The sequence below is a fragment of the Cryptotermes secundus genome, unplaced genomic scaffold (assembly GCF_002891405.2).
Source record: "Cryptotermes secundus unplaced genomic scaffold, Csec_1.0 scaffold428, whole genome shotgun sequence".
NCBI lineage: Eukaryota > Metazoa > Arthropoda > Insecta > Blattodea > Kalotermitidae > Cryptotermes > Cryptotermes secundus.
In genome coordinates, this window is record NW_019720711.1 from 1,398,387 (window position 1) to 1,425,902 (window position 27,516).

Genomic DNA, 27,516 nt, shown 5'->3' on the forward strand with positions numbered 1-27,516 from the left:
GCGGAAAAATTCAGGGAACAAGTCCTCCGGGAGGGGCTTTACGGCACGTAAAAGATCCTCATGTCTCTAGGAGACCTCTGAGCAAAATTAGGCAACACATTTCCCGCCCAGGTAGTTTCTAGTGCCTCTGGTAGATGGGGGAAATATCAGGTACCGAGGGCCGACCTCGTTGGCTGAACGGGGCTGATAGCACGCACCAGTACCGGTAGGGTATGGCGACAGTAGAAATTAAAGGGGGACGCACAATGGACCAATAACTCGTCTAAGTTCATGAGGAAACCCACCCGCCTCTAATAATAATAATAGTATTATTATTATGCCCCATGTATTTCATTGATCAATGTATTATTAAAATGGATATTGGAGAAATAACACGTGGGGGAGTGGGCCTGTGTCAACACGGTGGTAAATGTTGGGATTCCGTAAAGAGATTAATTTCTTGACTGAACCACTCTGCTGCACCTACCTTTATCCTTGCAGCCATTCAAGACCATTTTTTACCTTGGAATTAGTTGGTTAGTATGTATGTAATGAGTGAAGACAAGTGAAAGCTTTGTGTTACTTTTTGAATTTCGATGTTATTTAATCTCTGCTACTAACAGCTTAATTTAATCAACTGTAAATATAAAAAATGTTATCTCTAAATTCGCCTAGCGGCATCATGTTTATGCGTAATATGTTATCTTCCCGTTGCCTATGTAAAAACCTAACGATGGAAGTGTATAAAATGATAAATCTGAAATATATTTCTTATTCTAACATATAACAACCAAGATGCATTGTCAGTATAATTTTATGTTCAACGTTCTTTGATACAGTATAATCTTTAACATTGCGGACTTCAGTTTATTGTTGAGGGGGCTAATGAAGGGTACAACAGACGTCACACTACCCAGAGGTATCCATTCTATCGATAAAAATGGTAAAAATGTACGTAAATGTATTTATCTGTGTAGTTCGTTACACACTCGTATTCACCATATCGACAAATATTCAAAATAAAAATGAGGCGTCTTATCGAGGCTTGTATTTTTTTTTGTCATGCACGAATATTTTGTACGATTTTTTTTCCTGAGCTGAAGTGATGAAATTTGATTTGAGCGTCAGGTAAAGCACTCTCTTGGGGTGTGACACAGTGGAGCAATATATACCAAAATGCAGTTTGGGTTATTACTTCATGTATATCCGAACATCACACTTTTCAAAGTCAGTGAAGCAGTTTTGGAAATGAAATTGTGAACGCACAGACATGGTCTCGCTATAATTATACAATCTTTATAAAGCAACTAAATGAATGAAAATGGATCTCCTTACAAAGAGCGTATGAAAAATCACGTCAGCCACTGAGCATTAAAAAAAAAAGCCTGCATATTTGTCCAGAGCGGACTTCCTCTTACATAGATTCCAGCTTGGTTCAGTAACATCCGGTTTGTTGATTACCGGACATAAAATGGTTATTATCACAATATACATGCGAGTTACCGCATCTCCTCTTCACAGCTGCGTAACACAGGGTCTGGAGGAACAGACATATCCGTGATATCACAGGGAACTTATTTTGTGTGCACTTCGAAATGATCCAAAAGCAATGAGATGAGGTAACTGCAATCGGCCTAATATTTTGTTTAAACACTCCTGTCTCTCCAAAATCTTGTTCTGTCTTGTGCAATGTCGATTTGAATGTGGGTGCAGGACATAAGGAAGTTGTCAGTCCTCGATTTTCATGTAGTTAAGGACCCCAGCTTTCCCGGGTCTCTTGTTTCCCCCAGGCGCACACATCCAAACATGACCACAGCTTGGCACGTTACTGTAGCATTTAGTATCATTTTAAATCTTGACACGTAATGCCTCTGAGCTCATACAGTTTCAAAATACGGGCGCATTCGCAACCATAGAACTCAAATAGAGACGAAATTGACCACCAGAACTAGGTGAACAAAAGAATGTTGTTTTTTTTCTAGATACCGGCTGTCGAAAGCTCAAGTAAAATAAAAGTTTAAAACATTACGAGGAAAGTCCTATTTTCCTTACTGAAATTCCAGTGCAGTGAGTAGCAATAGAGAGCTTTATTATTATGATTGGCGTAGCTCCCAGTGCTGCCTGCCTGCAGCTGGGGTAAGTTTGTTCCCTGCGCATTTCGATTCTTAGTAATATTGAATTGTTCGCATGTTTATTGAACTGTTATTTCGGTGTAAGATCAAATATAATTTCAGATTCTGATAACCTTGCAATCTCATTCTATGAAAATGTAAACATAGAAAACAGATTGTTCCATTGAACCAGTGCACCTGATGTTCTGGTTGAGTGGTTGGCTTGTTTTCCTCGTATCTGAGAGGTTCTGGATTTGATTCTTTATCCGGAGTTCTCTAGTTTCATCAGGCCGTTTCGGCAGACGTGGAAATGCCTTATTATTATTATTATTATTATTATTATTNGGTATCTAATACTTCCCCCATCTACCAGAGGCATTGGAAACTGCTTGGGCGGGAAACTTTTTGCCTAATTCAGCTCAGAGGTCTCCTAGAGACATGAGGATCTTTTACTTGCCGTAAATCTACGACACGGGACCCACGGCTTAAAGCCCCTCCCTGAATTTTTCCGCCCTTAAAAATTCCACGACCTCCGCCGGGTTTGAACCCGCGTACCTTGAGTCATGAGGTGGGAACGTTACCCCTAGACTACGGAGGCCGCTTGGAAATGCCTTAAAACATATCACGGCAACTACCGTCTATATTCTGCAGAATTCATCGTAATCATGCTGTCATTTACGGCATTCGGCCTGTACTGTTATGAAAGCGTGGTTAATTAAACTAAAACACATGCATGACTTGATCGGTTGCAGAAACGACGAGCGAGTTGTCCGGATGGTGAAGGTACACGAGGAAGACATGATGGCCGAGCCAAGGCAGGCCACCTCTGCGACCGCGTCTTCTGGAGCTCCTGCAGCCAACAGCCGTCATTCTCAGTACAGGAATGGGAAGTCCTCCCACAGCAGCAACAACCTCAGTAGTTCTAGCAACATCAGCAGTAACCATCTTCACCACTCCCCTCATCAGTTCTTCCATCATTATCACCATCACTGGTCCTACCCAGCCTCTAACCTGGCAAGTTCTTCCGTTGTGGGCGGCTCGCCAACCTCAGCCGGCACCAATGTGGCAGCCGCAACATTTCATTTCGGTCCTGGGTTTGAACCCCAGCAGCAGATATCGCGGTATACTTCTGGTAGTAATGCAGGAACGGCTGCAGGTTCCTCGGGGTCCAACCCAGGCTGCCCGTCACAGCAGCATGTGGTGCATTTCCACGTGAACCCTGGTGTCACAGTCAGCTTCCAGATGGGAGATAACGTCCAAGTCATCAAAGGTAAGGAAGGATACTCGATACTTAACAGTCCCTCCGGAAATTGATGGTCCTTCAAGTGTACGCAGTCAACCACGCGTTGGCCAGGATCGTTGCCAGTTGCACATTTCGGGCTGTGTTCCACTAGACTGGACTCCGCTATGACTCTTGCCCTCGGGACTTATCACCATCTTGTTCTCATTAAGATTTACCTTGGCACACATAGGAGGGGCCAGGGATCATCAAAATTCGGTGGGATTTGCATTAGGTTATCCGAGAGATTGAAATTCGCAGCGTTGAACATAGTCTTGAACTTGTCATTACAATTTTTTTTATTACTTCTTTCAATTTACAATCTACTCTACAATGGAGCAGTAAGTAAATATGCTGTAAGAAATCACTTGTGCGGAGTGAGCATCCAGTGATGATTCTCCTATGTAGTGCATTATGTTGCTGAGTACGGCTACCCATCTTCAACACTGTGTTCTTTTAAGTCTGAGGGCTATTGTCGTTTTAGTCTTCGTCTGATGTTTAATGGGTTGCTTAGTTCAGTTACGCAACTGTTTTCGTGTCCCATTAGTCGGTTGTTGTATGTGATAGAATATCTTTTGATTTCTTCTGTGACGAATGGGATTTGAAGATCATTGTGTAATATGAAGTTCGAGACATACCATGGGGCGTTGGTTATGGAGCGCAGTACATTTGATTGGAGTCTTTGAATTATTTTGGTGTTCGAAGGCTTAGCACGCCCCCACAGTTGAACTCCGTACGTCCAAATCGGTTTCAATATGCATTTGTAAATGAAAATCTTGTTTTATAGGCTGAGTTTGGATTTTCGTCCTAAGAGCCATGAGATTTATCGTACTTTTAGGTTTAGATGTTGGCGTTTTGTCTTGATGTGCTTCTGCCAAGTTAGCGTCTGGTCTAGGTATAGGCCGAGGTATTTTACTTCTGTCTGTATTGGGATTTGTAAATTATTGATTGTAACTGGTGGACAGCGTGTGTGCTTTGTTGTGAATGTTATCTGCGAAGATTTTGCTTGGTTTATCCTGATTTTCCATTTTTTGAACCATTCTTATAGCAGGTCCAAATGGTGTTGAAGAAATTGCGATGCCAGTACCGGGTCACGGTCTCTCTCTCTCGACACTTCGGTACAAAAACTCACATGCGTTCGAACCAAGTATCAGCGGCGTTACTTGTTATGCCATTATATGTTTCCAAGAGATTAATGGCCAGTATAGTGGTTTATAGATCATTGTGTCAGGATGTATCGAGACTTATGAAAGCGAGGGTCATGGCAATGACATTCAGATTAAATGTAGAGGCACGTGTTGAATTTTACCGCCACGCGTAGCATTTCTGGTAATAGCAGTTCTTATTATGGCCCTGAGGCGCTTATGTCTTTCACTACTGAAAACGATCGCGTAATTTGTGTTGAAACACTGTTATCTTCTGTTTGGGGTTTATTTGAATGAAGCCTGGACTGTCCGTTTAAATATTTAGAAACTAATTAGCATAAATCCTGTTGAAGCTGAAATACCGCAAAACCAACAAATTGAGAAATATGCGTGTACCATGACAGTTTTGGTGCGTTCGCTTTAAGTATTCACTCCAGAATATTTACTCCGATGAATATTATCCAGTTACATTGGCATTACGCTGTAAGAACACGCGGAAACAGTTGTAGATCTTCATGTAAAGTTTGCGGTGTCGAAGTTCGACATTAATTTAAATTGTAATTTGTCGACAAAGCTCCGCTGTACCAAGTTTCATGAAAATCCGTTCAGCGGTTCTGGAGTTGTTTGTTAGTTGCCTAGGGACGGACACACTTGACGAAGCTGGTTGTGGTTCATTTTTGCAACTTTTTGTTGCAAAGACTCCAAATAGTTTTCCTTTTGGGACATGTATCCATTACATAAAGATTCGCGTGAAACAAATAAATGAATACACATTGCTTATTATTATTATTATTGTTGTTGTTCTTGCTATTGGTATTATTATTGTTATTATTGCTCTACGTCTTTCGGGCCTAAGACATGGAGAAGAAAACTTTCCTTTTTCTTCATTATTACTGTCTTGTCTTTCCCCTTCTCCTTCCACCTACTATCCTTTGCTGTTGTATACTTTCCCCAATTATCGCTTTGTCTTCAATCTTCTCTCTTCCTCTTCCATCTCCTTTTCTTTTCCTCCTTTCTTCCTTTCCTTATCTTTTATTCTTAACTCCAGCTATTCGCATTTTACTTCGGAGTCGTGATCGTTGTTATTGTTCCTTGGGGGTCCGAAAGGGATGCGATGCCGCAACCCAGTGCAGACATTGACCTCCTCAGTGATATTCGTCCGTTGGTTCCTATCCAGCGCACATTTCTTCCATCTACGGAATCCAAGTTCATACGTCTCGTTTGACAATATCATCTAGCTGTTCTGTTTTTGCATTGTCGCTGTTCTAACACGGTCTGGATCGGAGAAAGTTAATTTTCTACAGGAGTGTGTTTCTGTTCTGAAGGCGCATTCCTGTTAGTCTTCAAGCTTTTGCTAGATGCGTCACACTTACTTATAGAGCTGAGCCCTTCTTGAGGAGCCGCCAAATCTGCAGCTACTCAAGAACTTCCCAGCATTTTAGGAACCCGAGAGCTCATTACCATGTTCACAAGAGTCCTCCACTGGTCCCTATCCTGAGCCAGATCATTCCAATCCACCCCATCCTATCTCTCTAAGATCCATTTTAATATTATCCACCCACCTACGCCTTGGTCTTCTCAGTGGTTTCTTTCCTTCTGGCTTTGCCACCAATATAATATATGCATTCGTCTTCTCTCCATTCGTGCTACATGCCCTGCCCACCTCATCCTCCTTGACTTGATCATTCTAATTATACTTGGAGAAGTTATGAAGCTCATCATTATGCGGGTTTCTCCAACCGAGGCTTTGTGTGCATTTTCGTAACAAGGTTATGTCTTACGGTGAGGAGTTGTTAGCCCCACGGCTAGTCCCCAAGCTGGAGGACCATACATCCATCCGTAACCTGAGGACGCGCCGTGCCGTGGTGACAAGGGACCCACCTAGCATGGCATTTGGTTCATCATAATCATTACGCACAATCATAGCCCATTGTTTATATCATCTTGTATTGTAGGATAAACGTAAGAAATGCATACAGATTTTAGTCGGAAAATATAAAGGGAAGAGACAACTGAGACGATCTAAACCTGGATAAGAGGATAATATTAAAGTGAATGTTTGAAATTCGCGGTCGGCCGGAGATTGTTTTAGTGGTGATGTATTAGATATAACTTCAAAGTCTTCTTGGAAATGCCTGTCTTCATCTTCACAGTCTGCGTTTCAATTTGTCCATCAGGACTGCTGTGAACTTCTCTAATATGGTTTGGGCTTAAAATAGCTTTATAAATGCAATGTGTACAGCTATTACAGGCCTCGTGTTTCCTAACGTTTCTTTCGTTAATGAGGAGTACTCCTAAGTTTTTGAGGGCTAGCAACGATGTTATCATCTACATATGCACGAGTAAAATCGTCCGTTATGATAACAGGCCTTTAAACTTCGCTCTTTTGTCTATATAATTTTGTTCTCAGTTTGCACTTCTTTCAATTTTTAGAGGAAGGGGTGGCTTTCTTTGGGAGTGAATACAGAAAATGCGATTGCTACCTTCTGAGGGTTGACGCCATGTAGTTCGGTGGAAGGGGAACCTGTTGCCTCTGTCTTATCACTACCGTGATAACCTCAAATGTTACAAATATGATTCCTGTGTTAATATTTTAAAATTCCTGTTGGTTTCAACAGACTGTTGTGTAGTTGAATTTATTTATGGTCTGTTTAATGAAGTGGTCAGGAGCTCAGATTCTATAGGATGGGATGTTTAATGAATTATGAACTAGAATGGCGGTGGAAAGAAACAGCCATGGCCTAGTTTGAGAAACTACCGCAACATTTGCCTGGCGGGACGGAGAAAAACCAGGAACATCTCAGTCAGTCGGCCGGTATGGCGGGGTAATGTGAGCTTGTAATGAATCTCCAGATTCTCTAAAAGGCAGGATATTTATTGATTAGCTAAGCTCCTGTTGGCTTCTCATGAAGGCCGTCTTTACCATCAACAGTACTCTTAGCTTCATATCAATCGGTATTAGACAACTTAACTACCTGATCATCGACTGTTTCTTTCCTCACATCTCACTCACTCATGGAGCTGAGCGCTTCTTTAGGAGCTGCCAATTGTGCAGAACTTCCCAGCAGTTTATGGAACACGAATATTCATTGCCGTGTTCGCAAGAGCCTTCCACTAGTCCCTGTCCAGAGCCTTATCAATCCTATCCATACCATCCCATTCGTTTCTTACAATTCTCCTTTCCGTGCCCGCTGCAACAGTTTTGGTCTGATAGAGGCGGTCTCTTTTCCTTCACGAGCAAAGAGTTTCAAATAAAGACAGAAAATGAAGTTTTCACGATGATTACGGGTGAGGGCACACCAGGGAAACTGGCAACCGCAATTTTCGAGAAATGTCGCCGATTTCAAACAGGCAACTGGTTTCCAGATTAGCGGGCCCACACTGAGGAAACTTATATTTGATTAATTACTCACATCATCTTTAAGTCGGTACGTTCGTCCGACGTATTGCATGAATGTATTTTTTAATTTCGTGCACTTACCTTCTGCAATGAAGATAATACTGATCCTGTCATAATATGGCGGCAGTTGAGACCGGTTGAGACGGCGTGAGAAGAGAGGACGACGGCCGTAAGGAAAATATTGGGATGTTAATTAATTAGTTTTAATTAAGGTCAATTTATTTTAATCAGGAAATATCGCGTTCGCACGAGATTCGAAATTTTGACTTGCAGTGCACCTATTTTAGGGAGACAGAAGACACCTGATGGTGGCCGTACATAGCCAAACCATGTCATGTGGAGGAAGGGTGACTATATAATAAGTTGCATTTAAGACAGAAATATGTGTGAAATAAATGATATATTAATGCAACAGGCTCCTTAAATACAATATGACAATTTAAACTGTGGCGCTTATATTGTTTCGAAAAATTTAAACTGGATCCATACTCCTTCGTCTCATGAGAAATTCTTTCCCAAGCCAAATCTGTTTTGTCCTGCCTAACGTAGTCTGGACATCGTTTGTCATATATACCAGGCTCTTGCTCAATTAACTGCACAAAAACAAAATTACCAGCTTTGTCAAACTTACGTGCCATCTTAAGAAACAAATGAATCACTGAAACGTGTTATAGAAGAGGAAACCACGCGGCAACTCAATTCTGAGAAGACTGGCATGCTCCGTTCCGTTGAAGTTGAGTTTCTCAGTCTTTCCGCGAGTTGCATTGCCGTTTCCTCAATTTTCGCTGTCCCCATTCAGTAACATGTGTTCAACTCAGTATGATAACAGTTCTCGGAAATTGCGGTTGCGTTGCGGCTGTCAGTTTTCTTGGTGTGCTCTCGCCCTAAAAGTCATGACGTTTTACAGTATGATAAACCGCGTCACTTCGGAGCAGATGTCCAAGGTTTCGGAGATTGTCTCTGTCGCCATCGTCAGGTAAATGTAATGGTTAATCACTGTTCCGAGTTAAACGCGATTGTTTGGGTGAGAAGATTTGATCACTTATCGGAGCTCGATTTGGCAACAGCGTGAAGTGAGGGTTATAGTGCAAAATGAAATTCTCTCGAAAACCTTCCTTCTAGTCCAATGTTCCATATTTAACCGAAATTCATTAAGTGCCACCTCAAATGAACGTACTGTTATGCATGTATTAGGCACTTCGTGTACAGAAGAAATATAGACAAGTCGATGACTCATTAACAGCGTAAATTGTCTCATTCGCAAGTGCACCATGCCTTGAGCCAGTGGATGCACACACCGGAGTGTGAAACGCGTATGCAGGGGTTTCTTTCCCGCTGCTGTTTATCGTGGCTGGTTCAGAAAAGGCTAGTTGCTAATAAACTTGTTGGTATAAGTTAAGTCCATGATTTATTCTAACCGTCTCACAACGCATACATTTATTCACCTTACTCTTCTCTCTTGCACTGCATGTTTCAGCACAAAAGTGCCATCTTCAGGTGCTTTTCGTTGTACGTCGAACTACTTCATTGCATGCCCTGTTGTCTTTATACTAAAATATATATATTCATCATATATATTGATAAATTTTAAATATTAAAAATATTAAAACTGTTCAGGATTTGTCATCCTTATGTCGTATCTCAATACGCGAGTCACACCTATCATCTTCTATCGGAGTATTCTTCCTACTTTCGTGTGTGTATTGTGCTTTGTGTTGTGTCTTGCTCATGTGACTGCGTGTGTTATACTGCTGGGCCTGCTGGGTATGTGTGTGTGTGTGTGTGTGCTGTCTTCGTTAAGTACTTTTATTGGAGTTAAAATTGGTTTGAGTTCAAATGATCGTTATGTCTTCTGAGTTTTTCACATACCCAAGTTCTGAGGCCAGATTTTTCCTGTCTTCTTCTGTTTTGACGCTACAACTCACGTAGAGTTTTGGTCTTCTCAGCCACACCTCTCAACTTTGTCCTGTCCTGGACTGTTATCTTCCAAATTGGTACCTTCAGCTCCTTAATGTCAGCCTTAACGTCTTCCTCCCATCGTATTTTCGGTCTGCCCACTGGGCTTGTGCTTAATGGTTTTCGTGAGTACAGGCTTCTAACTGTTCTGTAGGTTGGCATTCGCTCTACGTGGCCAAGACACGTGCACGTATAAAATTGATTATGTTCTCATAGTTGATTAGCTGATTTAATTCTTGATTTGTTTTCATTGACCAGCTGTCATTTTCTTTACTTTGGCCAAAAGTTTTTCTTGACATTTTCTTCTCAGTAACCAGTAATTTATTGATTTCACTTTCTTGCAGTACCCAGGTCTCAGAGGCATAAGTAATTACCGTTCTAAGCGGCCTCCGTAGTCTAGGGGTAACGTTCCCACCTCGTGACTCAAGGTACGCGGGTTCAAACCCGGCGGAGGTCGTGGAATTTTTAAGGGCGGAAAATTTCAGGGAACAAGTCCTCCAGGGGGGACTTTAAGCCGTGGGTTCCGTGTCGTAGCTTTACGGCACATAAAAGAACCTCATGTCCCAAGGGGACCTCTGAGCCAAATTCAGGACATTTCCCGCCCAACAGTAGTCTCTAACGCCTCTGGTAGAAGGGGGAAGCATCGAGATACCGCTGAGCCAGTAGAGGCCGAACTCGCTGGCTGAGTCGGGACTGATGGCACGCACCAATACCGGTAGAGTATAGAGACTGGTAGAATATCACGGGGGGACGCACAATGGACCAATATCTGGTCTAAGTGCATGGGGAAACCCACCCTCTCCAATAACAACAACAACAACTACCGTTCTAACCACAGTATTGTTTCAGTTTTGCTCCTCTGGAAATTAATTTACTTTAGAACATACTTATGTTTGAGTAGTATGCCTTATTTTGTAGTGCCGTTCTCTCCTTAAGATGTTTTCTTGTAAGTAAAGTAAGGTAAAGCAAAGCAAAGCTGTGCCTGTACCAGGCCGTGAAGGCCCATAGGGTTGTGAGACGTTGAGGCTCCCACATTATCTAGACAGTCGGCTCAAAGATGGCGGTAAGGTTGTCAGCCTTACGTGCCTTCATTCCAGGTACTCATTCCTGTTAGAGGCTGAGTAAACTCCCAGGGCCTAGTGCGGCTGGAAGGATTAGGTCAACTGAAAAAAAATCCAATGACCTCATCGGGACTTGAACCCGCGACCTTCCGGCTTGTAGCATAGCCCCTCAACCAACTACGCTACCGCGTACCCGAGATGTTTTCCTGTACTTATGGAAATGTACTGAAGTGAGTGTATATTTTAAATATTTTACGTTTCTGAAACATACAAGTAAAACGTTAAAGAGTGCTGATACTGGACTGTAGAGAGAAGGCGGGTGGCAGTTAGTGCGCAGTAGCAAGAATTGTCACTAGGTGAGAGATACTCATCCTCAATCAGTCTTTGTTGCTGTATTCCTTCTCTCATCACTTTTACAACGTAACTTTTTGGTGAAATTAATGTTTTGGTGATTTTTTATTATGAAGACGACGAATGCCCCTGTGAACCCAATACTTCCCATATTCTGAGACAAGCTTACATAGGACTTTTCTTCCGTAAGGTTGGCTACGCAATGTATGACGTACCCTGGTTAGTAGAGTAGATGAACTGTATTTAGGGGTATTGCAGCAATAAAATAAGCGTAGGATTTGAGGTTCTCACAGCGGTGAATATGAAGAGTTCTATCTTCTGGGATATGACACCGTGTAGTCCGTTGAAAGTCAATCGATTGATCTGCTGCCACCTGATTTCATCCTGATTTCTTACTCGACTTGTTCTTCGACGCGTTCCTCCGAGACGTGCGTTTACTTTTAACGAACCCTACGGCGTTATGTCTCAGAAGACAGAACTCTTAATAAAATGGGTGGTGAAGAAACAGAGCTTGAGGCTGTGAACTTGATTCTGCTGGTAGGGTCCAGCTGCAGAATCGTATGAAAACAGTAATGACCGTTCGCGTTTTATAAAACATGAGAAATACCTAGACCGATTGAGCACTGTCAGCTTCCTGGAGTTAATTATTTGCGTTTGCAATTCTTCTATTCGTATCACATATGAGAAAGTAACATACTGATACAGGACAGTATTACTAATGTCTGCAAATTGCCACTTTCCTGGTTGATTTTTTTTACGCAACCTTCACAGTTTATTCTCTAGTCATAAGTAAAAAAAGTAAAGGTATCCCTGTAACAGGCCGTGGAGGGCCTTAGGTTTGTGAGACGTGGAGGCTCCCATATTTTCTAGATAATCGACTCATAGATGGCGGTAAGGTTGTCAGCCCTACGCGCCGGCCGCCCTTTACCCCCAAGAATATTCCAAAAACATTCCTGATACTCGTTTCTGTTAGAGGCTGAGTCGATCGCAGGGCCATAGTGTGGCTGGAAGGATTACTTAAATTTATGCGCAGTTAATAAGTAGACGAATCAGCTTGGTCTCTTCTGTCATGTGGCTCCATTAGCCTGAAAAGTAAATGAAGATTTCGCCTGATGGCTAAGGTAACTGTTTCCAGTTATACAAAAAATACTCGTAAAAAAATCCGCATTTTCCCAAGGTTTACTCATCACCGCACAAAATGGCAGTGTTTTGTAACATACGCAAATTGGGATAAAATAAACAATGTTAAACCACGAATTCTAAGTAAATTCCTTACGCTCAAGTTATTACTTTTTGTGTTGATGTTAATGGTCACAACGCAGCAATTTATGCCTGGTCTAATAGGCTGTTCACATGACATGACTGAAATACTTGTTCGATAAAACGGAAACCAGGGCCAGTGCTTCTCAGTAACTCAACGGAGTATAGTCCTTCAGAAAATCTTTACATGGTGAAGAAGTTCCCCACCTTCTCTTTTGAACCGAGATGTTCATTTTCTTATTCACAAGAGCCCGATACTCGTCTCTGTTTTGAGCCATATGAACCCGGTTCATATCTTAATATCCCATGAATTGCGATAAGTTTTTATATTATCTTTCCATATACTGCTACGTCTCCAAAGTAGTATTCTCCCTTCAGATTTTCTTATTAAAATCTTATGTACATTTCTCGTTTCCGCCGTATGTTCTAAAATTACTCCATTCTCATATGAAACTGTGAGCTAAATTGTAAACTGCGCGGTTTTCGCCCGGGTGTGATTACATTTTGCTCTTCTCTGTATCTGTAATATTTTAAAAGCTTTCAGCATATATTTACAACATCCCTGAAGGCGTGATGCCATGTGTGGTCTTGTTTATACTTCGTGTAGATTGCAGTACTCTTTCAAGGGCTGTGAATGTACACGTTATAATATATTTGTATTGTTTCTGTATTCATTTAAAATAAATAGAAGCAGAAATCTTTAACATTAGTAAACAGTATGATTTTCGAAGTGCGCGTAAGCCTGCAGTGGTGAATCATGTAGATTATCCTGGCCTCTAAAAGGTTAAGTAAGAAGAAAAACGGAAGAGATAACTTTGACCTGGAAGTGATGAAGCTAATACGTCACTTCAGCATACTTTGTAACATACGCACTTAATGGCTGATGATATACTTAAGCTGTTAAAGGAAGATATACGATAGATTCTTAAAACTTAAAAGTCAGTTTCAGTCGTCTTCTCGGCCCCAAGGATTAGACGCCAGAACCGTATCGACTATGAAACCCATCTAGCCTCCTATCCAGTGCTTGTTTTTTTCAAGGATAAAGCGGCCGGAACGTGAAGCTAGTCACTGTGCATCATCTAGTGTTAGGGTTAAGAATACGTGAATCTGTACTTACTATTTTCCGTGTATCTTCACAACGGGCAGCCTTCCACCAGTTCCCCGTACATTTTCACGGCCAAAAGCTGTGAACCCTGTTCCTCAGTCATTTCCATTGTTTGAAACTTTATGTCAAGATTCCTGCGCATGTCCATGGCGCAAGGCTTTGCGTTGGGTCGCCACCTCATCTTAATGCATAGATATTTATCATGTGGAACTTTACATCCAGTTTCCCCCCCGCATCTTAATGGCGTAATTCTTTGTATCTTATTCATGGTATATCTCATGCCGTGGAATTTTACATCGAGTTCCCCTTACGTCTTCATGGTGTATTCCTTTATAGGAGACCAGATTTCCCAACCTCAAATTCGGGGCAACATATAAGTGTTGAGGAAAGGGGTAAAAGAGGCCTTTGAAAATGTTTAATTTGTATAAACATATGAAAAATATGTAAGATTTGAGGCTTTCACGGCGGTGACTATGAAGAAAGCAGTCTTCTGGGATTTGGCACCGTGTATATGTGGTGTTAACCGACGTTTCGGAGGAACGTATCGCCTCCATCTTCAGGGTAGAAGAAAATTTTACCGGTTCTCACGGTCTCTCCGCTTGCAGAATTCTTATATTTTTTCTTCTACCCTGAAGATGGAGGCGATACGTTCCTTCGAAACGTCGGTTAACACCACATATACACGGTGCCAAATCCCAGAAGACTGCTTTCTTCATATGAAAAATAGTTTAACTACAGTGAAAGGCTGTTCTATACAGTAAAAGTAGAAACTACTGTTAAGATAAAACCGTTGTCTTATAATATGAAGCAGCAAAGCTGCTGTATTTTTCAGAGTTGTGAATTTTCTTAAGGTCTTTCTTAGTCAGAAGCATCTTAAAAAACTCAGCACAAGTTTCATCATAGTTTACCTTAGGCACTAACATTGCCTTCAGAGTGTCCACACCAGGCCGAGTTTTGTCACTGGTCCATGTGCTGTTCATGAGGGAAAATACCCTTTCAGTGGCAGCATTGGTTCCAGGAAGGCAGAAAAGGAACTCTGCTAACTTAAGTACATTTAAGAAAGGAACATGATTTTTGTTGAAGTGGGAAGACCATTTGAACCCATCTTTGAGCTGCAAAGTTTTGTTAGCAGTCCACTCAGAAACTTTTTCCGCGGTTACATACTGCTTCACATAGACATGCTCATCATACGTTTCATTTTCTGCGAACTGAACAGACGGTGCAGTTTTAATCACAAGAAATGAAGTTCTCTCAGTGGCTGCACATGAAGGTGTTCTGTTCAAGGTTACCCAGCTGTAGCATTCCAGGTCCTAAAAGCTTTTTTTCAGTTCATTTCTTCAAGTACCTCAGAGCTATTTCATAGAATGACAGTGCAGTGGGATGACACTTGTGTGCCTCTTCTTGCAGCAGTTCTGCCTCCGCTTCCAGTCTTCCAAGGATTGTCCTAACAGCTGAAGGAAGGAAACAGTCTTCAAGGTTGAACCTCATGAGAATTTAAAACCCATTAATGTTCCCAGTTACTCCAAATACAGCGGCTCTCTGCTCCTGTACCTTTCTCACTGCTTCATGGAAAGATGAAGTCTGACTGTGAACAAAGTACAGCCATACCTCAAACAGAGGGGTTTCCAAAGAAATTCGGCAGAGGCTATGGACATGTGTGATTTTAGAGGCAAGAATAGTTTTTGAACCCTTTCAGTAGAGGGCAGTAGTGTTAGCCACCTTGTTTGAGCATAACCGAACATCACCTCGACTCTGTTTCTATAGTCACAAAGCTCCTTCAGAGTTTCAACTCTGACTGTATAAGATTTGAAGTACAAATATATTTTGGAGACCATCATCTCTACAGAAACAGGCAAAATATCAGTAATTGCTCGAACATTGCTGTGGAAGATATGGCCTGCTTACCCAACCCCTATCAGACCATCAGTTTGATGAAAACATTGTTTTGGCCTTTCCTTTCAGAACCTCAAGTATTCGAATTCGTGTTATCAGCACACAGTCCAACAACTTTCCTCCTAAACCATTTCTGTTTTTAGTAAAGGTAAAATTATTCATAAAAATCGCGAACGAAAAGTTACGACGGTAAGCCTCCGATATACACAGTCAGCATAACCTCAAAATCCAATTACTGCGTATAACCATTCATAAGAAGAAAGGCGTGACACTGCCGTGCGCGGTGAGCGTTGTGCGCAACAATGTCAGCAACATTGGTGACGTCAAAGAGACCGAATATTACCCTTCAAATGTCCCCCCCCCCTTTTTTCCCCTTGGCACTACAGCCCCAGTGGGCCTAGGCCTACCTCCATGAACTTCTCCGTTCACTTCGGTTTTTCTAGATCTTACACATTCGGTAGGACTCCTTGGGCGAGTGATCAGCTCGTCGCAAGGCCTTTACCTGTACACAAACACAGAAAAACGCACACAAACATCCATGCCCTGAGTAGGATTCGAACCCACGATCCCGGCTTCCGAACGAGCGAAGACAGTGCATGCCTTAGACCGCTCGGCTACCGTGACCGGCAATGTTCCCTTATATCGGGAAAAAAATATCTAAACAGGGATAAATCTTGACAGCTTGCCCCAATCCCGGACAAATTGGCGTACCGAATTGTCTTTGAAAAATTCGGGACAAGAGTGAAAATTCGGGCCTGTCCCGGAAAAATAAGGGCGTCTGGTCACCTTGCTTTATATCCTGTCCCCTATAGATCTCCATGACATGAACTTTTACGTCTAGGCCCCCATCTTCGTGGCGTAATGCTTTGTATCCGGTTCCCTTTGCATCATCATATGAAACGTTACACCCAGTTCCCCATAGGTTTTCATGGTGTGGAGCCTTGAGCCAGTTCCTCGTACAGCTTCATGGCATGAAGATTTACATGCAGTTTCCCGACATTTTCGTGCATAACATAGATTCTCCTTCAGTCTTCACGGTGCGAAGCTTCAGCGCCAGTGAAGATTTGCATCCTGTTACCCGCACGACATCGCGGGAATCTTTACATCAGGTTCCCTGTGTGTCTCCATCGGATGAAGCTGTACATCTGATTTCCCGTGCATCTTTATGGCGTGAAGATTTGCATCCTGTTACCCGCACGACATTGCGCGAAACTTTACATCAGGTTCCCTGTGTGTCTCCATCGGATGAAAATGGCGTGAAGATTTACATCCCTTTATCCGCACATCATTGCGGGAATCTTTAACATCAGGTTCCCGCGTGTCTCCATGGGATGAAGCTGTACATCTGATTTCCCGTGCATCTTTATGGCGTGAAGATTTGCATCCTGTTACCCGCACGACATTGCGCGAAACTTTACATCAGGTTCCCCGTGTGTCTCCATCGGATGAAGCTGTACATCTGATTTCCCGTGCATCTTCATGGCGTGAAGATTTACATCCTGTTACTCACACATCATTGCGGGAATCTTTAACATCAGGTTCCCCGTGTGTCTCCATGGGATGAAGCTGTACATCTGATTTCCCGTACATTTTCATGGCGTGAAGATTTACATCCCTATATCCGCACATCATTGCGCGAAACTTTACGTCAGGTTCCCTGTGTGTCTCCATCGGATGAAGCTGTACATCTGATTTCCCGTGCATCTTTATGGCGTGAAGATTTACATCCTGTTACCCGCACGACATTGCGGGAATCTTTAACATCAGGTTCCCCGTGTGTCTCCATGGGATGAAGCTGTACATCTGATTTCCCGTGCATCTTCATGGCGTGAAGATGTACATCCTGTTACCCGCACGACATTGCGGGAATCTTTAACATCAGGTTCCCCGTGTGTCTCCATGGGATGAAGCTGTACATCTAATTTCCCGTGCATCTTCATGGCGTGAAGATTTACATCCCGTTATTCGCACATCATTGCGGGAATCTTTAACATCAGGTTCCCTGTGTGCCTCCATGGGAGACATCCTATTTCTCATGCATCTTCTTGGCGTAGTTACCAGTACATTTCAGTGTGAAGCTCTACCACCACGGCCCCCGGCCATGTTCATGGCGTCGAGCTTTCATGCTGTTACCGATACATTCTTCATGACATGGAACTTAGACACGTTGACAAAGTGTTTCGTTGACGCCACGGATTAGATAAGTGGTGTCCAGCCGGTAATGCCCCTAACAGAGAGTCATACCGACACAGTCTTTATCTGCGGACGTGAAGGTCCGTGTAAGCAATAGAAAGAAATACGTAATACACTGTTCCACTGCTCATTTAGAGCAGAGAATGTAAGTAATTTGACTTAAGGGCTTTAGAGGGCGATACCTCCTTAACATGGAAAGAGAAACATTTGGTCATTTAGCACACCGAGCAGGAATTCGCTGAATTGTGGAGTAGTTTCTGCCAATGCTGCTGTTTCGTACATGCTTTTGAGATCATACCGCGAATGCGTTTATTTATTTCAATTTTTATTCGTGGCTGAACTATGTATTTGTTTTTACCAACAGACGTCAGTTTTGCACCCTACATACAATAATTACTAGGGAGCTTAGGTTTGGAAACAAGAGTTTTAATATGTAAGCCTGCGTAATAGGAGCTGTAAACAAGTGTTAAAATATACGTACGTACTTGATTCATCGTTCATTGAGCCTTTGCGATATATTTTAACACAAATAGTCTTGAAAGCATTCTGACGATGGTGTATGCTGTTCAGAACTACGTGTATTAGGCTTATTTTGGGCTCTATCCATCGTCTGGGATATAGAAGACAAAAAAAAACACAACGTTTCGGAGACTGGTTCTGTCTCCGTCCTCAGGTAGATGGGGCAGGATAAACCTACTCAGTTGGGCGCGTTAGAAAGAGCTAGTCTCAATCACTGGACAAACCCCGGTCTGTATACCAGAGGATGGTTAGAGTCGAAAATAAGCCTAATAGTTCTGTATATTTTTGCATGTTATGCAGATTGGTTGCCACTATACCGGAGGCAAATAAAAGTTATTCTGAAGATGGCATGAACGCTGATGTTGAGCGAATTTTAAAAGACGAGTGGACAGTGTACAGGGCTTGAAAGAATACAGGGTTTCACCCCAGTACTCTTATGGAAAGTCTGCTGATTTGACTTCCAAGGCCTGCACCTTACCTCAGGGCACCAACACACTTTTACTTAGCCAGGCTAACCTCCTACTTCCGGAGACCTTCACTAGGAGGCGGGTAGGGTGACTTGGTCCCCGTGCAGAGCAGAGCAGAAGCTTACTGCCGACAATCAGCCGGCTCGGTCACTGTTCGCATCGGGCCCCGCTGGGACCCATGGTCATATTTTCGTTTTGAGTGTAGACTTTTTTTTCTCTCTCTCTCTCTCTCTTAGTTGGTCCTCCTTAGCGATAAAAGGAGTGGTGGGCCTTTTTTTTTTAATTGATGTTCACTTGCTACACCTTATTGGAGAAAATGTGATATGTACATTTTTTTTACTCTTCACAATATAACTGATATTAAATTTTAATACTAATATGTACAGGGACATCTGTCAGTGTAGGAATGTACAGCAGCCTATGCATCAATTTATTTAACAATCCGAAACAGCAGTTAGACACCTGAACGGTCGTAGGCCTCACCGCCGCCAAGTTTAAGGTCCCCGTGCTAACTTGATGCTGTCCTATGAATGGCGTAAAGCATTCGGGGTGGACGAGCAAGGGCCTCCGATATAAAGTATGATCAGAACAAGGCAGTTGCTCACGAGTTATGAAATGACACAGCATAGAGGAAGTTTGGTTAAGTATTTACAGAAAAAAACAGTACTGGGTGTGAAGTATGTATTTCGTTATGTTTATTCGAAACTTTCTTATTTTCTGGCCTGATAAATATGTGCCTGCTTAGGGCTCACTTACCCTTGAGATCCCGTCAGAAACGCCTGTAGGCCTCCGTGCAAGTGCCCTTTTTTGCTTTTATTTCTACCCAAAATTGGGAAAGAAATGAAGTTATCTCTATACTTGCCCGCGCCATAGCTCAAGCGGTTAGTCACTGGCTTCCCACCGTGCCATAGCTCAAGCGGGGGCTGGTACAATAGGCCAGAAGTGGCCGCAGTACATGGTCAAGTGGGTTTTGTGATGGACAGAGTGGCGCTGGGGCAGGTTTTCTCCGAGTAATTCGGTTTCCCCTGCNTTGCCACTCTTCATTCACCAATTGCTCCACAATCACCCTCACCTATCATCTGGGGCTGGTACAATAGGCCAGAAGTGGCCGCAGTACAAGGGACTTAGTCCCACTCCACTAGCAATAAAAGAAAATATATCTGTACTTAATCACTCCGCCCAGAAGATATATTGGGTGGCGGAGGTATAGCTCCACCATTCTTAACCTCTGTCCCAGACGGAGGTGAGTATTCGGCAGCCTCGGATACCCATTTTAGAGGAGTCTGGTTAGGCCCCAAATTCAATCTGGACTCTGTAGAGAAGAGAAAAATCTTTCATCCTTGTTAGGAATCGAACTGATTAATATAAAATTCCTTGCAGGACTGTTAAGCGGTTCCGAGTTCCAGCATGCGGAAACACGAACATGGTAAAGCCAATAAGCTGCTTTTCATTGCAAAGGCGTCAAAACTGCAACAACAACCGTATCCCCTGAGTCAGACGGTACCGCATCCTCTGGTTAACTGCAACTTTTGTTCTAGTGGAATAGGAATAGAACAAATATATTATATAAATACAGTGCGTACAATCAAGTGCGCGCCGCGGCTGCAATTTGCAATTTGATTGTACGCACTGTATATTAATATTTTATTAAATTTCACGTACTGCTTCTGTTGGTTTCTTGTTTAACAGTGTTCCTTCTTGCTCAGTCTTCCCATGTATAGGCTACTGAGCTTCTGTTTTCTGTTTATGAAGGGAGTCCTCTTTGTTATTTATGTGAGGAAGGCAGCACAGTAATAAACATAGTCATTAGTTCATTCATATTTATTAATGATATTTCTATCGCTCCAGTTGTATGACATTAACCGAGATGGATAAATAATAAGCGGACTGTAATTAAGGAAGAACCGTTAAGTCAAACGTTGATGGTTATCAATGTTATATTTTAGCGTCCTGTTGCACTGATTTAAGTTCATGATTTGTTTATTCCNTGATGGTTATGTATGTAACAAATTATATTGTCACGTGATAAGTGACTGTAGACGGGGTTTGGATTGGTAATTGAATTTATTGAACACTTACCTGTCGTACTAGCGCTCTCACTAATTCCCACACCCTGCAATTCACTACAGGGCGCACCAAGTCATCTTAGTCTGCTGTGTCTTCACCGTTTGTCTTATAACGGCTTTCAACCCCCCCCCGTTAATCACATAATTTATGTCGTTAATTTCTGTATTATTGGCAGCGGTTGGGGTGGAATACAGAACTTCTTTTATTTTGTAGATGATGTAAGACTTCCATGGTGGTACAGCGCTATTATAAATGTTATTTCTGTGTGATAGTATGGTGCCATTTTCCAAAAACAAGATCCCCAGTAGAACTGAATTTTAAGTCGCATGGTAAGCACTAGACTGTCGTGGTTACAACCGAACATGTGTAGAACTGAATACAGCCAAGGACCAAAACGGCGTAAATGTTAAATATAGGCTATTTCGGATAAGAGACATTGTTGGTAATTGCGACGTAATATATTTTGTATTTGCAATATACAAATTAATATGAAGTAATGCAGTAATAGAAATAATATGGGGTTGTTTCTACCCTTCAGGTTGAGAACCTTTCTTTTCCTCGTCTGCTGTAAAACAATGTAAATGCTGCAAAATGTGTAACTGATTTACCTGTTATTTTGTATGGGTTTAAAACTTTGTATTTTTGAGTGAATAACATAGATTCCTGGTACTCATTTATGTTAGAGGCTAAGTCGACCCCAGGGTCATAGTGCGGCTGGAAGGATTAGGTCAATTGAAAAAATCCAGCTCATCGGGATTCGGTCCCACGATCTTCCGGCTTGTAGCATAGTGCCTGAACCAACTACGCTACCGCGTGCCCCTTGAGAAGTGAGTAGGGAATGGAACATTGTTCAGAAACCGGATGAGGAAGAGACCGCTTGCAATACGTACACATAGAGCGGAAGACGTGCAAGTGGATTACGGAAATAGGGTGAGAAGCTTATCCTGAGCCGGATGAATTGGGCACAGCATCTTGTAAAACTTCGGTTCCATAAATGAACAGTTGTGCTACTGTTATTTTCTCATTAAATACTGTGCTTTGTAGAGTCTTTTTTTTTTTTTCTTTTTTTTTGGCACTACAGCCCCAGTGGGCCTGGGCCTGCCTCCATGAACTCCGTTCACTTCGGTTTTTCTAGATCTTACACATACGGTAGGACTCCTTGGGCGAGTGATCAACTCGTCGCAAGGCCTGTACCTATACACAAACACAGAAAAACGCACACAAACATCCATGCCCTGAGTGGGATTCGAACCCACGATCCCGGCTTCCGAACGAGCGAAGACAGTGCATGCCTTAGACCACTCGGCTACCGTGACCGGCAGTGTATAAGAATAATATATAAGAATTCAGTTCGTACCTCACAGGAAACAGATCCGAACCCACGATCCCGGCTTCCGAGCGAGCGAAGACAGTGCATGCCTTAGACCGCTCGGCTACAGTGACCGGCTGTAGAGTCAGTTAAGCAGTAATAGTGAGTCACTCCGACACCCCCAAGATGTATATTTCAATGGACCTAATTAAATATTAAGTATAATAACTAGCCAGTTGCAATAACATGGTTCTGCAAGAAGCTGAGTAAGATAGGAGAGTTTCAAAAGCTTGTAGGAGTAGGTACTGAAAGCAGATAGAGAGAGCAATGTCCAGACATTAAGTCCTTTCACATTCCATTACAACCTCCCATTCCTGCCACGTCTATCAGCTGACCCATGTCGGGAATTTGCCTTTCACTCAGCAGCTGGAATCATGTTTAAAGGTTACCAAGTCATAAGAGTGTCAAACTCTCTGAACAACAAAGACCCAAGGTCATATATTATATTATTTTCTGATATTACGTAAGAGGAAATATTTTAAGGACGAGGCATTAGGTTGAAATGTATAGTAAAAGCTTCTGAGATTCATGCAACACATGCACTTGTTTTTAAAAGGGCGATAATGATTTAGCCCTCTTTTCACAATGCTGCTTCTTTCTGCGTGGGTAAAATAGTTGCTTTCATATGCTACCAATGAACGGGGATAGTTCAGTTAGTATAGGGCTAGTAACTAACAAGGCTGGAGGGGTATTTTTCTCATCGTTACAAAGTCCAGACTGGTCCTGAAACCGAAGGAGTCACCTGACAAGTGAATACATGAACATCTTATCCAAGAGTAAAGTTGCGGGAGCGTGAGGCTGACCACTCATCTCCAGCTGCTGCTGCGAAATTTAACAATGAATGTAGCTGTACCTCCACTTTCACGCACATTACATGATGCTTAATTAACCTTTTGAAGCTTGAAATTGATATAATTTCAGAGTTCCTTACCTTCAACGCATAAAACACTCTCTCCAGTTACATAGACCAACTGGTTAATATTGTGTTTATTCTCAGAATCGTACGAAACGCGTAAATGCATTTTGTAGGCAAAGTGCAGTCTTTGTTAAGTTAGAGAAAGTGACACAGTAATCACCGTGCATTAAAAGATTAAGAACGTGGACAACTTTAGTCTACTTTTCTGTTCAGTAATCCCTCTAATCCCTGAGTTTGTGGCCAAATCCTGTTGAAATTCAAACTGCATTCAACTATTTAAACAGTCGTTAGGCATGTGTACTAACTGTGATATTTGACGACACCCTTTGAACATCAGGGAGGCTGTGTTGTTGGTTATTGGTTTCAGATGATCGTGTATGGTGAATAAATGACGACTTGGAATGAACCAGTTTGGTCTGTATGAAGGAACTGCCCTTGCATACGCGATAGAAACTGTGTAGAACATTGAAATACTCGGGATTGTCGTTAATATGTCATGATTCGAATCAAGTACTTCCAGGGCCGCGCCATGGCTCAAGCGGTTAGTCGCTGGCTTCCCACCGTGCCATGGCTCAAGCGGTTAGTCGCTGGCTTCCCACCGTGCCATAGCTCAAGCGGTTAGTCNGGGTTTTCTCCGAGTACTTCGGTTACCCCTGTCAATCTTCACTCCACAAAATTCTCCATCATCATAATCACTCGGGGCAGGCTACAATAGGCCAATCAGTGGCCGCCGTGCCGAGTGACCCAGTTGGACTCCAGCCCCCACTAAGCGATTTAAAAAAAAAAACTACTTCCAGAATACAGGAAAATATCAAGGCCAGAATGATGTTCTATCTATCCAACCGTTTTATTATTTATTTATTTATTTATTTTTTTTTGTAAAATTACAACAATCTGAACAAACTTCGTTATTTTTGCGTTTAAAATTACTGTTCACATAGGCAGTACAGTATTCCCTGTGAAACGTGTCGTGTCCTCTCTATGATATGACATGTTGAAGTTTCATCAGGGAATTCCGTAGTACGGCTTTGTAGTTTCTCTGGAGATTGAAAACACATGTTGTGTTCCTTCTTGCAAATCACAGATTATTTAGCGGTTAGTGCTTAACACTTGAGATATTCCCATAGGAAGACAGTCGCATGGGGTTAAGCCTGGTGATAAACGTGGCCACTGAAACCTCCACAATGAAGTTGAGGAAGTCGGTGTGAGAACTCCCCATTTCCAAATGTTTCCTTCAAAAATATCTGGCTCGGTATCGGCTACATGAGGCCTGGCGCCATCTTGCTGTAACCGTGCCTTATCTACGTCAACATCCCATGAAACACATACCCAACTCCAAGGAGCGTAGTGATCATTAAGAAGGTAATTCTGCCTCGGCTGGTTAAGGAATTCCCCGCCTTTTATGGAACTTAAGCCTGTCACTTTCAAATCCGAATTTACTCAGAACCCATTATAATATTCGTACATCATGCGATTATACGTGTATAAGGACCTTTGCATTTGAATGAGCTACGTAAAATAACAAAGAATCGATGAGCGTAAAAGAAGGTTGGTCGACTGTGACCCTTTGTAAAGGCAGGAGTTTAATTAATTATTTATTCACTTAATGGAGGGTGGAGTCCAACTAGGTCTAATCGTCACGGCGGCCTCTGATTGGCCTATTGTAGCCTGCCCCGGGTGATTATGATGATGGAGAATTTGATGGAATGAAGATTGGCAGGGGAACCGAAGTACTCGGAGGAAACCTGTCCCAGCGTCACTGTGTCCTCCAGAAATCCCATTTTACCAGACCCGGGATCGAACCCCGGCCGCCGCGGTGGGAAGCCACCGAATAACCGCTTGAGCTATGGCGCTGTCAGGCAGGAATTTAACTAATATTCCTAGATTGCATACCACGAGTTTTTGTTGAAGGACAAGTAATAATTTGGCTTATGTCACCAGCTCTGCCATACTAAGATTATGTTGGATATAGCTGATTGTATGAGATACGGACATATTTGATACACTTAAACCTGCGAATCTGACCAAGTCACTAAATCATAGTTGGCCGTATTTTTACGCAACCGTCAAAGTATTAATTTACTCATGACCGAGCCTATTTAACTTGGCCATCTGCCTATCCGGTGTATCTTTCACCGTCTTTCATTCCATGCCATGATCCCGCCCATATTGTAACATGTCTATGTTGGTTGTGCAGAAAAATGACTATTTTTGTGCCAATGTATAGAAATTAAAAGCTTTCCGTTGTATGCACCTGCTAAACACCCTTATGCTCTTTCTTTGAGATCGGTAGACATTGTAATTCACACAGTCAAGTGCAGCCTACCGTTCTGTTAATGACTTCCTATAAATATTTGGAATTTTAAAGAAATTTAAATCTTACTTGACCTATGGATCTTAGCTCTGTTCTGCGATGGAAAGTTCTCGGCGGCTGTAGTTATATCAAGCCATTCTTTCTCGAAGAGTTCGCACAGAGTGCCGTGTAGCGCGAATTATAAGTCAATTCGTATGTTCTTGCAGTACTTACTTGCTTACTTATGGAGCTGAGCCCTTCTTGAAGGGAAGCCAAATCTACTGCTACTCAAGAATTTCCCAGCATTTTATGGAACCCGAAGGTTCATTACCGTGTTCACAAGAGCCCTCCACTGGCCCCTATCCTTAGCCAGATCAATCCAATCCATACCATCCCATCCTATGTCTCTAAGATCCATTTTAATATTATCTACCCACCTACGCCTTGGTCTTCCTAGTGATCTCTTTCCTTCTGGCTTTCCCACCAATATCCTATAGGCATTCCTCTTCGCCCCCATTCGTGCTACATGCCCTGCCCATCTCATCCTCCTTGACTTAATCATTCTAATTATACTTGGAGATGAGTACAAGTTATGAAGCTCCTCATTATGCAGTTTTCTCCCACCTCCAGTCACTTCATCTCTCTTCGGAGCAGCACTCAAAAGAGTTGTCGACTTGATAGACAAAAGTAAAAGTAGTAGCCGGCGGAGACTTGAGAACAGTCTGGTTTCCAGAGACATGGTAACGGGAGTTCAGCAATAAAAGCAAGCAAAAATATGCAATGAAAACAAGGAGTCAGTTAATATCTTTGTTCTTAGAGCTTTTCCACATATGTCAAGCAGTGGACCTTGCGATTAATGAGCTAGTAGTTAAGTATGTGGACATTATAGACATGAAAGTCAGAAATCGTAACATTCTCTGTTAAATTAGCTCCTACCGAGGCCGCGCCATAGCTCGAGCGGGTAGTCGCTGGCTTCCCACCGCGGCGGCCCGGGTTCAATCCCACGTCTGATCAGGTGGGATTTGTGGTGGACAAAGTGGCGCTGGGGCGGGTTTCCTCCTAGTACTTCGGCTTCCCCTGTCATTCTTCATTCCACAAAATTCTCCATCTTCATAATCACCCGGGGCAGGCTACAATAGGACTCCACCCCCCACTAAGCGAAATTTTTAGCTCCTACCGAAGTTGACTACATTTGACTGGCGTTCCAGATGGTCGTCGTAGACAGGTGTAATGACAGATAGTTATCTGAAGCCATTTCCAAAAATGATGCGTATATCATCCCATCTTAGGCAGTAGACAGTGCCCAGCATAATAGCATAACACATCAAGCACCGTCACGTATCTTGATAGTGTCACTGACATGAATCATTCTCCTTAATTCAGAATAAATGGTATTAACTTTAGAGGAAAATTAGACAGTGCCAAAGAAACTGGAACATACTGAAATGATAACCTCCTAATGTTTACCGTGGCAAGCCTGTTGTTACATTCCTGGGGTAAGACATGATCTAGGCCGACCTAGGAAGAGATGGAAAGTGTAACCGGGTCATTACCTACCGACGTAAATTTCAAAGTTAATTTTGTTACTTTTTTTTATTGCTAGTGGGGTGGGACTAAGTCCCTTGTACTGCGGCCACTTCTGGCCTATTGTACCACTCCCAGATGATAGCTGAGGGAGATTGTGGAGCAGTTGGTGGAATGAAGATTGGCACGGGAAACCGAAGTACTCGGAGAAAACCTGCCCCAGCGCCACTTTGTCCACCACAAATCCCACTTCAACAGACCCGGGATCGAATCCGGGTCGCCGCGGTGGGAAGTGACTAACCGCTAGGGCAGGGGTCTCCAAACTTTTCGAACCGCGGGCCACATTAGGTAATTCAGCACTTTCAACGGGCCGGATAAAATGAGAAATTAATAACTCTTAGGTATATGAGTTTTATTAAAAGCACAGAATTTCATAAACTAAATACAAAGTACGTGAGAATAAATTATCGTATATTAATGACAACAGACAGTAGCAGCAAATGTTCATATTTTCATCACAATTTATAATAAAACAATTAATGTGAATGATGGAACTCTTTTTTGCATTCTTAAAATCTGATTAAATTGAGGTTCAAATTTTGAGACTCTAATCACAAGCAGCGACTCT

At 42.5% G+C, this 27,516-nt stretch overlaps 1 protein-coding gene across 3 annotated transcripts in view; it reads left to right on the plus strand.

The window, feature by feature from the left end:
- The window catches only part of LOC111871774 (fibronectin type-III domain-containing protein 3a), a 227,393-nt gene that overhangs the window by 26,988 nt on the left and 172,889 nt on the right, over positions 1–27,516 (plus strand). For all 3 annotated transcript variants that reach the window (XM_023865103.2, XM_023865112.2, XM_023865095.2), the window contains one exon: positions 2,843–3,360. In XM_023865103.2, coding sequence (XP_023720871.1) covers positions 2,865–3,360 — 496 coding nt within the window. In that variant the 5' untranslated portion in view covers positions 2,843–2,864. The remainder of the gene's footprint in view (positions 1–2,842; positions 3,361–27,516) is intronic.